Source organism: Vidua chalybeata, chromosome 7 (genome assembly GCF_026979565.1).
Source record: "Vidua chalybeata isolate OUT-0048 chromosome 7, bVidCha1 merged haplotype, whole genome shotgun sequence".
In the NCBI taxonomy this organism is placed as follows: domain Eukaryota; kingdom Metazoa; phylum Chordata; class Aves; order Passeriformes; family Viduidae; genus Vidua; species Vidua chalybeata.
Genome location: NC_071536.1, coordinates 18,849,615 through 18,861,718, shown reverse-complemented (window position 1 = coordinate 18,861,718; position 12,104 = coordinate 18,849,615). Strand labels below are relative to the sequence as shown.

Sequence of the window (12,104 nt, the reverse complement as noted above, 5' to 3'; positions counted from 1 at the left end):
TACAGTGTTACTTCAATTGTATGAATTTTCTTTTACCCTTTTGTTTTGATCAAGACTTAATAGATAGTAGAATAGCAAGTTAATATATAAATATAAGCAATCTCAAATTTCTCCTAACTTGATTCTCCTCAGGCTGTTCTCCATGGATCCTGTTGTACAGTGTAGGGCCTGTGCAGATTTAATGTCATGAACAGGTGACAAGGTTGGTTCTGTGGTCTTGGGTGTTTCCTGTGTACAGACTCTTTACCTTTTGCTAAAAGCGGATCCTGCTGCTGAAAGTGAACACACCCATTCTGTTTAAGCCTCTAAAATGCCTCAAGCACATTCTTCTTCAAACCCCCAAATTTTCAGGTTTCTGATTTTCAGGAAGAAACCTCACACCTCGGGAACCGGCCAAGACTTTGTGAGGACTCCAAAAACACTTCTACTAGTGAAAGAAACAAGTCTGTAGGAAGCAACCGCCTTTATCTAGTTCCTTGGTTCTGTCTGCTATCCATTACTTCTCAGACCTGCAGTTAGTTCATAAATATCTTGTCTGTCCTCCCTCAAAGGAATAAATTGTTATCTTTTCTGGTAGTTCAGGCTTTAGAGGATTTAATCTGAACAAGGATCATTGAAATTTATTAACTATGTTTGATGGTCCTAATGGGATCCAGGTCTAGCTTTCAAAACTGGAGCTTGTAGGTTGACAGTTCTCCACTATCTGATGTGATGTGGAGGAAGTGAAATAATTTTTAAATGTGGGATTTTTTTTGTATTTTCTATTAAATGATTTTTAGAAATTTTAAATCCAGATAAGGGTATCTTGGATGTATGGTACATCTTTCATCAATATTCCTACTGTAGTAGCCAAATCTATTAATCAATAGTAACAATTGCTAAAAGACCTTTCCTGGTAATAATAGTAAGGCTGAGGTTAAGTTAGGGAACTTGGGGTTTGTTTCTTTTCTGTGGATGGTTTTGGTTTTTTATTGAACATGTTCAGATCTTGGTGATAAATGAGAATTGGGAAAGCTGAACTGAAGAATTGTGCTTAAATTTGGTTCCTGTGTAGAGGTCCAAGATATTTCTGGGGTAGCCTGCACTAACAACCCCTGAGCTTAAACCATTGAAGAAACTGTAGGACTGACAAGAAGAAACACTGCTTAATGGGCTGATTGCTCACTTAGAAATTACTGAGCCAAAAAGCACAAAAATGCTTTCCTTTATCACAATTTCCTTTTCCTATTCACAAATAGCAAAACTTCCCTCACACAGTGATGAGGGCAGATTAATTTTTTCATAACAGATAAGATTTTCTTTTTTTTTTTACGTTGACATAGTTGAAAGAGTTTGAATTAGTGCTTCCAGTTCCTTTAGTGGTTTCATATTCCAGTATGGTGTTGGGAACATTATAAGATGTTGGGATGTGCCTGTGAACTGCAAAACTTTTTGGCATGAAAAACAGGAATACACTGCTTCCTAGAGGCCTAGAAATTGCATCCTTCCATCCTGCAGCAGATGACAGCTTTTGCAGCTCTGCTGCCAGGAAAGACCTTGTGAGTACACCCTAATCCATTACAGTAAATTAAGCCAATTATCTGAAGTAATCTTCATCAGTAAATTAAACTAGCCCTGCTGACTTTGCCTGAAGTGGTCTTAACTGTCTGGACTATCCTTTCCCTTGGCAAAGAGGAGGAGGCAATAATCTTGTTGGACAGCTAGAAAACTACAACAGCTCTTCTGACACTGCTGGGGGTCACATGCCACTTTCCTTCAGCAGGCTTGTGGGGTGCATCTGTTCAAGCTAACGTTTCAGAGACTATGCATTTGAGGTGTAATTGACTAAATACCCACATTTCAGAATGCTGCTGGACAAAGTCCTAGCTTGCCAGTCTGGATATTTTGTTCATGATTTTCAACAGGATAACTTCACCTACAAGTGAACTGCAGGATGCTTGTCTCAGAAGTACACACAGCAGCAACTCCAGCTGTTCAGTGAGTCATATTGTGAAATTAAAAAGTGTAATACTATTTATAAAAGTTTAGTAAGTTTGTGTAATGTTTGTATTTCTGTATTAACATAACTAAGAACAAGAACCTCGTACTATATTTAAACAAATACTTTGTGGTGTAGTACACAACTGGTGTTTGTTTGACTTCTGCGTGCTGAGAACACCGGTGAGCTACTAACAGCTGTCTGTATGGAATTGCAAGTAGGTACTGGAGAGGTTCAATTGTGTGGATTTGTGAGCTGACAAATTAACACTGAGGCTTAGTAGCAGCTCTTTCACTCTAGGTTGGGGGCATGAGAATTGGATAGTTGAAGATGAATGCTATTGGAGCCCTCTTCTATTCTGGGCACAATATGATGCTAAAGTAATCCTGGATTTAAAATATTTTTGTTCAAATACTTAATCTGTTATTCTAGGTTTCTTAAGCACTACTGTTCTTTTCAGCTATTACTAGCTAACAGAAACTTAAAGCAAACACTAATAACTAGTCTTATTAATAATAGGTTTATGTGACTTTCTTTCTGCATTTTGATAAAATCCAGATTCTTTAGTCACTTCTCTCAAATTTCAAGTGAAATTTTATACAACATACTGATAAAGCATTTTAGAGGGTTTTTTACATTTGAATATTCAGAATGTACATAAGACCTGAGTATGTTATTTATAAAGTTTTTCTTTGTAGATGCTTCTGGCATCAGGATGCTGGTTTGCCCTTCCATCACTTAAAAATCCCGCCATGGCAATAGTGAATCTACTTCAAAAAATTCAGTAAAATAGTGAATTTAGTTCAATTGACAGACACAAGTTTTCTTCCAGTGTAAAGGTATTGTCAATGGTGCTAATACAAGATTTTGTCCTAAGAGGTAAATAAAGCTCTGAAAAGTGTTTTATGTTCAGAAACCTGGGTCAAACTGTTCCCTTTCAGGTATTTTAAAACATAAAAGTTACCTACTGCAGATACTAGGAAACAACTTGTTCAACAACTAATAATCTCAAGAAATACAACAGAATACCTATAGCTTCAGAACAGAGAAAGCAAACAAGCAGAATCTGCAGGATTTGAAGGACACTAACTGCTGTAGTTGGAGGAATAAAGGTCTGTGTGTTGCTGAAGGAGTGTCTTGGGCAGCAAATGTCTTTGCTTCCTATGAACCAGCACACAAAGCTGCTATGTGGCAGTTTAGGCAATTCAAGAGTGACCTATTGTCTCTCTCTGCAATAGCAGCAGGAGGGTAAGCAGCCCATAATGTCTGTACGAAGGATTTGTGTGTGCTTATATAGATTTTTTTCAATTCCTTTTTTTGTCTCTCACTGAGACTTTGTTGTTCTTTATGCTTCTCCTTTATCATATTTTATGACTGTCAGACACTAGAAAGGTTGAAAATATTACGTTGTGTATTTTGTCATTTTACCTTTCCTCACAGTGTCAGTTCTGACCTGCTTTCTTCAGTATCAAACTGTTGGAACTAGAAATACCTGTTACATTGCTAAGCCTATTATATAAAACCTTGGAGTTCCAGTTTTCAAATTTAAAATTATTGTGTAATGCTACTTCTTTGTGAAACATTGCTTGCTAGGATAGTTTGGACTTGAAAAAAAAAGATAGCATAACAAGTATTAGCATCTGTATCTCATAAGCAAGTATGTGTTGCAGATATTTCAATTTTCTGGAAAAAAAAAAACACAGCCTAAAGTCATCAAAATATTTTTCCCCATGCTATCATTCATGATTTTCAGTAATTTCAGCTGGTTTACACTGCTAGTTCTTTTCTCCAATGATCAGAAAGATTTCAGCCTAACCCTAGGTTCTTGCTATTAAAATATTCCATTTACAAAAGGCAGTTAACCACACCAATGACAATATTTGAAATTATGAGGCTAAAAATGTAGTGCAGCCAGTAAAAATGGAAGGCTATTACACAAAGCAATACAAATAGATGCAAGCTTGGCTCAGGCAGGGCATGCTGTCTGCCATCATACTGGCTTATAACTGGTGGGAAAATTGTAGGAATGAGCTTGCCTCCCTATCAGTTATCTTTTTTACAATGTAAAAAGAAAAATAATACAACTACCAGTTTCTACTCATAGCTACTCATTCAAATACATGCTTACCAGGTTCTTTGTTCCTTGCACTAAAGCGTTCAGTAATACATATTGCAAGAAACAAGATTACACGCTGTATCTGAGCTTCCTTTTAGATCTAGAATGGTACAAGCTAGGTACAAAGGATCATTAATCTAAGTTTTCATATTTCCACGTTCAAAATATGTTTAATTCTCTACACCAGAGGCAGAGAGAAAAGGTTGGGAAAAAATGTCCTACATTGACTCTTCAAATCTCATTTTGGATATGAGGCTCCCACCCAAACTGGAGGAATCTCAGATAATGACACCATGAAGACAAAGCCTTGGGAAGAGGATTCAGAATTCCCTCTTTGCCTGTACAAAAAATCTATATAGCAGGTGCAGTCCTGTGCACTGTTTTTTTCTGAGAGTAGCACTAGCTTCTTTCTTCAGTAAATAAAGAACAAGTAATGCTGTAAACATTCTTCACACAGGAGGTATGTGCTCCATTTGTGGTTGTTGCACAGTTTGAGCTTAAGAGACAAGACGTAAAGAAAATCTAGATCAATGGGGAAAGCTTGACATCCCTTTTTTGTTTCTAAATGGTAGGGCAATAAGGGAGATATTCCATGTTCAATAGCTGCTATTTTTAGATGCTTCCCGTTTTTCTAGTTAGGCTTTTCTCTGAGCTATATGGGGTGCTCTTATTTTAAAACTTCATGGTTTCATAGAAAAGAGTAAATCTTTGCCTAGAATGAATTTAATATGATGGGGACCTGTAAATATGTTATTTTTCTTTCCCTCAAGGTGTAATGTAAATTTTATTTAGTGTAGCTTTACCTGGTTATATATATTTTGTATCACTAATGTAGATTTCTGGGCAAGTTCAGGGCTCCATACTCTCTCAGCCTAGATCAGATGAACATCAGTGCTGAAGAAAAGAATACCTATTTGTGATTAGAGCAGAACCCAAACAGCACCAGTCTCATCAGTAAAAGCTGCTGTAGAACTAAATCATCTTTTAAGACAATCTTAAATAGAAAAGTCTAAGCCTAACTTCAGAAGTTAAGATCTAAGCCTAACCTCAGCTTCTATACTTAAACTAGAAGCGTGTTTCTGTATTGCTCTGTAAAAGATTTTGTGTGTCATAAAATACAACTCTGTTGTCTTACAGGTTCTTACAGACTGCTTTGAAACTTGCATGTAAAAACCTAGCTGTATGTCTTCTTTAGCACATGTTTGCTTATTTTAATATCAGCCTATTCAATTTTGGGAGGAAATAAAGTTGAGATTCTACATTTAGTGCTTGGTGGCTTTCACAGCACAGAACCAATGTAAGTGAGATGGGATGTGAAACATTCTTCAAGGAGAGTCTTTCACACAGACGTGTTGAATAAACCCTGGGCTGAAAAGTAATGTCTCCAAAACTGCCTCTCAACCTGACACTCAGGCCATCTTGAGACATCACTGTCCATCTTAAATATTTCAGGGGGATTTGTCAATTCTAACCAAAAGACAATTACACACATAAAGGAGAAAGTGATGTTATTTGCTTTTGGTGACAATTTGAATGCAGTGGAGTATGATTTTTTCAGGTTTGCTGTGTTAGGATCTGTTGTGTCTCTCTTTTCAGAGATATTCACCCCCATTTTAGTGCTATAAAGGTCCTAAAAACTATAAATGTTGTTTTTATTTCTTAGCAAAAGGAGAAAACCTACATCTAAGCATAAATTAGAGACTACTGAATAATGACTGTTGTTAGGCTTAAGATGCATCCAGAGACTGCAAAAATTGCAGAGTTTGCTTGAAATGTAATTGATTGTAATTTGATTGATCCCCTATTATTTTCTGGCATGCAAAAATAATTGGTCCAATCTAACCACTAGTCAGTACCTACAAGTATTTGTGAAATAGCCTGACGCTTAAGGACAAGGTAATTACAAAGGTGGTAGCAGCATAACTAGAATTGCCTCCATTTTCTTATGCCATCAACCAATTTTCAGGCTGTTACAAAAAGGAATTTAGGGCTTACAGATACAGAAAAAAAAGCCAAGCATTCACTTCATTTTCTCTTAACAGTGGCCTCATTCCACTGAGTAGGAAATACTTGCTGACTCAAGTATGAAAGGTGAGATTAGGCCACCTTAGAGCTATCTTTTTCTCCTTTAATGACAGTTGAGGAAAATGTGGCTAATTACTCATCATACCTGGATACTTTCCTGTGAAGTCTCTTTAAGCACACACAGGGACACCCACTCAAGAGTATATATAGTTGCTTAGGCCAAGCAGCAGAATATGTGATTGCTTTACACTGCACACTGATGTTACAGAACTAGAGGTTGTGCATCTGGATCCCTAAAGCCTTGCCAAGATACAAAAGAGGATAGAATGATGCTCCTGAAAGACCATACTACGCTGTAGAATTAGGAGCAAAGTGAAGACGTGCACATTTCGGCCCTGCAAATGAAATGTGTGCCTAGCTCTCACCAATGAGCAGTGGGTAATGCTGCTCACAAGGTGTAACTGATCAGCTTAGCAATGCTTTCTCTACATTTATTTCTATATGTTTATTTCTGTGAAAATCTTATCATTCTCCCCTCACTGAATAATGATGATGAAACATGTCAATTCATGCAGAATGTGGCTATAAGATGTGGAATTTTTTTTTTTTTTTTTTAAGGCAGTGTAAGGTATTGTATTGATCTTTAAGCTAGTATGTAGTCTGGATATAAGCTATATGATAGGCTGCCTGTCATGCTGTGGCAGCTGATTAAGAGATGCATTTTTACTAGCAAAATTTAAGAGGATCACAGCACTTTTTTTTTATTATCAGAGAATGCTTGGAATTTGTTCCTTAAAATCAGAAATGCTTGAAGTGTAACTTTTAAGTTCTTACTTTTTGGGGGATTTTTCTAAAGCACATGTAGGTAAATATGCTCAGCATTCCCATCCGCCTTGGGCTTTGAGTCTATTCTTAACTAAATCATAAAACTTGTACATGGTAAGTACCAGGAGGTAAATAAATCTGGATATAAACAGCCTCCGTTCTCATTTGACAATTTACTTACTTTTCCTACAGTTTACCACTGTGTGTGTACACATGAATGTATGTAAGGACACAAAGATGAATACGTGTGTGAGGATGTAAGAAAGGATTATTTGTATTACTTTTATATTTTGGAATGCATTCAGGTGGGTTTTGAGTGTCTCCAGAGAAGAAGACTGCAGCCCTTCCCCGGGCAGCCTGCTCCAGTGCTCTGCCACCCTCAACATAAAGCTTTTCCTCATCTTGAGATGAAACTTGTGTTTTAGTTGTGGTCATTGCTCCTCATCCTGTCCCTTGGCACCACTGGGAAAGTTCTGGAACCATCCTCTTGGCACCTGCCTTCGAGATATTCCTTTGCATTAATTAGTTCGTAAAGAGTTTTATTCACAAAAGTACGAGCTGAGGGAAGGATGGTGGTGTTTGCTTGCTTAGTTGCTCGAGTTTTGTTTATTTATTAATGGCAAGAAATTATGAGGTAGCTCCAGCACTCAAGGATTAGTATGGTTGCAAGTCATGCGAGACCGAGTCCCGCTTTGGGCAGTTCCGTCCCGTGTCTCCCGCTGGCGGCAGGAGCAGTCACCAACCCCGCTAGGGATGGTGAGCAGAGCAGGACGGGGCTGTACAGAAGGGCAGCCGGCAGCCCCGCGGGGCTCGGGCAGCAGCGTTCGGGTGCTGCCCGCCAGGGCCGCTCCCGCCCGCCAGGGCCGCTCCCGCCCGCCAGGGCCGCTCCCGCCCGCCAGGGCCGCTCCCGCCCGCCAGGGCCGCTCCCGCCCGCCAGGGCCGCTCCCGCCCGCCAGGGCCGCTCCCGCCCGCCAGGGCCGCTCCCGCCCGCCAGGGCCGATCCCGCCCGCGCTCGCGCCGGCCGAGGGCGGGCGGGGGGCGCTGCCGGCCCGCCGCCACACGCGGCCACGTGACCGCCTCACATGGGCAGCATGGCGGCGCCCAGAGCCGCCCGCGCGCTGCGGAGCGGAGGTGAGTGCGCGCCGCCGCCGCCGGCATGAGGCGCGGGCCCGGCCGCCGCTCTGCCCTTCCCCCGGCCGCCGCTCTGCCCTTCCCCCGGCCGCCGCCGCGCCGCTGCTCAGTCGGGGCTCGCTTGGAAATCGAGGAGCGAAAGGTCCCGCCGCCGCCGCTCCTGCCGAGGGCTGCGAGAGAGCGCTCCGCCGGCCGGGGCGCGCGAAGGCGTCCGGGCGGGGGGCGGCGTGTGGCGGCGGGGCCGCGCAGCAGCGGCCGCAGCTGTCGAGGCTCCGCTTCTGTTAAGGCCTGTTCCCCCGGCGCTGTGCTCCGCCTGGGGCCGGTACAGGGCAGCTCCCGCCGTCCCGGGGACCCCGCGGTGGGGGAAGGCTGTGGGAACGTTTTGCTCCACTTCTGCTGTGGTGATTTTTGCTGCTGAAGTAACCTTACATAAGTATACGTGTTTCTTCTACGAAGCCCTTCAAGTGCAGAACTTCTTACCTGCTGGCATGCCCGTCTGTGTAATGGCTTTTCAGAGCCCGTGGTCCCCCGTGCCCTGAGGTTCTCTGACGAGCGCTTTTTCTACCGCGTAACCTTTCACAAGCTAAAGTCGTGTGTCCATGTCCTACATCCGTCTTCAGCCCCATGCGCGCTTAAAAGCCCAATGTCCATCATCCAGTTAAAAAACCTAGCGAATTACTTTTGTTAAGCCTTCCTACCTTCCGTTCAGGCATCAAACCTTGTTCAGCTTCCCTAGGGGATATGCTTTTACAGAGACTTGAGAAAATGAAACTGTCATAAGACAAGACTGATTAAATGAAATCAAATTTTCCCCAAATCGGACAGTTCAGGATAATTTAATTTGCAAATACTAAAAGACAAAAGTAATTTAAATTACATTTCTGTTCACCTAAGAGTATCTGTTATACCTTAATTGAACAAAAATTACTTTTTAATAGCCTCTTATGTGTGTTCTTTTTAATATAACTGATGTTATATTTTTATAAACGATGAAAGTTTTCTTTATTAAGGGCTTGTTTCTGCATAAGTACATTTGAGCAGCAGAGATCTTGGAAGTGGTATACTGATTAAATGCTTTCTCCACATATCAGAAGGACTTAAGCTAGCCTAAAAAAACCCTTTATTAAAAAAGAAAATTGACTGAAAGATACGAGGAAATTAAAAAGTACTTTTCAGTAATCACATAGGGAAGTTATTTGAATAGTCTCTGCCTTGCTAATGTCAGAATTCAAACACTTTCAACCCAAGGAGAAGGCGCACAACTCTTTAGGGTGTGAGTGGTTTCCACAAACCTTTGTGAAATTCTGTATGCTCAAATGCTGTGTTTCAGAGTGGACTAGCAGTGGGTTAAACTACCTTTTAGCTGTCACCTTTTCTTGAAGAGTATTCAAAAAAAAAAAAAAGTACAGGTGATGCATAGGAGTGTGAATTGAATTTACTATTTAGTAAAAGAAAACTAGGAAACAGCCAGAGCACAGACACGTCGAGTTACTGTCACAGTTTGTAGTTAGAAATAGTATGGATTGTGTGCTGAGTCACTGGCTTGTAAACGGTCTGATTAGATATTATCACAGTTTTGGGTATTACTGTAATTGAATCTGTGCTACTTTATTTGTAATAAAGTAGGAGACATGGAAGAACTGCATTTATATCTACAATTGTATCTTAGATGATTTAAAGCATAGTAATCTCTTATAGATCTATTTATTTTATACAGGTGAATTATTGTAGAGTAGAAGCCCCTAATTTCTTACAATGAAATTTCAGGGTTTAGAGCCACAGGGAAATAATTGATGAGAAGACATCCCATGTAAAATGAGTTACTTTTGTGTTCCCTACTGATAGAACTGATTCCTGATCTTGCTTCCCTAGCAATGAATAAGAATTCTGTGCTGAGCTGTGTGACTTACTGTGGGCCAGGTTTGTTAAGTCAATTCAGCATAGATGACAGGGTGTGATACATCCCTTGCATATGTACTTTGTGTTCCCAGGCTGGCTGTTTGCTTGGTAAGGGGCTGAGCTGCCTTGTTCAGCCCCTTGTGGAACTGGGAATTTGTCCACAGGCTCCTCAGTGGGGAACCTGGAAACTGCACCTGACTAGAAGCTACAGCTGTCTCCAGCACTGCAGAATATGAGACGTTGTGAGATGCTGCTTCTTCTGTGACTACAGAGCCTTTCAGAGATGTTTGTTTTCAATTTTTTTCTGAGAATATTACTCTTTCCCCTCTGTTAGTAAAATGAGGAGGAAATGCATAAATGTGGTTTTAAAGCTGGAGTTGATTCTGTTGCAGTACACCTTCAAAGCCTCACACTTTCAAGTTTGTCCAGAAGTGCCGAGTCTCATTAGAAATGGGTTGGGGTTTGCTTTATTTTTTTTTTTTCCCCTTTTTTTAGGCTGTATAAGTCAAAAGTTTGGTTCACAAGTCTTGTCAGGAATGCATGGTTGAGTATTTTCTATATTTCATTGTTAGGTTAGCCAAAACTATGTATATTAAAGGAATAATAAACTCTTCTCCATAAGGGTATTTATATGAAAATCATCAAACTATCCTGAAGCACTACACAAGTTACAAACATTAGTTGGACTAATAAAGAAGGTGTAGCAAGTGACTGAGGCAATGTGAAGTGATTTGGTTTATATGCTCTAGATGGAGTGCTGACAAGTAATTTTACATAGTTTTTCTTTCTGATCAGACAAGGATTTGACATTTAGGATGGTAAAACTGGTAGTGAACTTTTAAATTGCCATTTTATGTTGGATTCTGCATGTTACTGTACAGAAGTGTGCTATGTGGTCTCCATCTGGGACGTGATTAAATAAATAAAGTAGCTGCTTTACTGGATCTTTTACTGAACAGTGCTTCTGATACAGTTAATTTCTCACATTTTTTAATCTGCAGACCTTGGTAATGCTCATGGTTTTATAATATTCAAACTTTTCAGTATTTCTAAGAGGAAGTAAAAGGACTCAAAATTAGATTATTTTCCTTTTTTTTTTCCCTGAAATCAAAGTATTCATTTCAGATGTTTTGCTGCCATATGCTACTGAATCAGTCTGTTTCCATCTTTCTGATGGTGCATTTTGAAAATATTTCTTTTCAAAAATTGTTATAGCTTGCTCTTTGATAAGCATATTTAACCACAAATTTCAGCATATTAGATACCATTATCATGTTAAAAATGAATCATATAAATCTTCTTAGCACTATTAATATTCAAATGGTAGAAGTATCACTTTGTATTTTTCTCACTGTTAAAAAGAAATTCAGAAATGTACAACTCAAACAATTAATACTCACCTATAGTAATTTCCAGTACTTTTAACCTAATTTTTTTTTTTTAATTAACCATAGAATATACAGATAACAGTTTTGGGGAGACTTGACTGTTTCCTGATATTCCAGACTTACAATTAAATATGTCCTGTAATTCTGATTTTTTTTTTTTTGGCAAATGAGAAAAAGTGGTTTAAAACTTGTGCACGGGAGTTTTCAAGATCTAATGTGCTTGGCCGCACTGTGCAATATATGAGTTGGTCAATTAGCTGGAAGAAAATATTAATTCACATTTTCCATTAATTTGTAGACAGACTCGTGTCTCCAGAATTAAACATTAGCATTATGAGCTGCAAGTGATGCATGGTGGAAGTTCAAACCATTTGATCGTAGTACACTTTCAACATTTTTACAGTGATCCTAAGGTATTTTCATCCCTGTCTCGAAAATAATCAGGCAGGCGAGGAATTATTCCCATTTCAACTGTGCAGCAACTCTGGGGAAGACATGCACTTTCATGATTTGAGGTATGAGAGAAAAATATTCCCCTTTCAATAAAGTGTTAAATCATTCTCTCAGTTGAGAGGTAGTGTATTGTTGGCAGCACACTGTGTCTTTTTTTCTGATGAGATCAATTACTTCTGGCTGGGGGTGGATGTGTGTAGGGTGTGGTTTCTCTATGAGCTTCGGTTTCTCAGCATTAGCTAAGGTTGCCTTTAAATGAAGGAAAGTCATCAGCAGATGTCCTGGACAG

General features: G+C 39.8%; 1 protein-coding gene across 6 annotated transcripts in view; it reads left to right on the top strand.

The window, feature by feature from the left end:
- The first annotated feature begins 7,997 nt into the window (after positions 1-7,997).
- The window catches only part of METAP1D (methionyl aminopeptidase type 1D, mitochondrial), a 44,454-nt gene continuing 40,347 nt past the window's right edge, over positions 7,998-12,104 (top strand). For 5 of the 6 annotated variants that reach the window (XR_008431878.1, XM_053947927.1, XM_053947925.1 and 2 more), the window contains exon 1: positions 8,020-8,075. Coding sequence is in view for 1 of the 6 variants with exons in the window: in XM_053947926.1 (XP_053803901.1) it covers positions 8,027-8,075 (49 nt within the window). In the remaining 5 variants the exon portion in view is untranslated. Of the gene's footprint in view, positions 8,076-12,104 lie in introns of all 6 variants that reach the window. The other variant, XM_053947926.1, reaches the window with a different exon arrangement.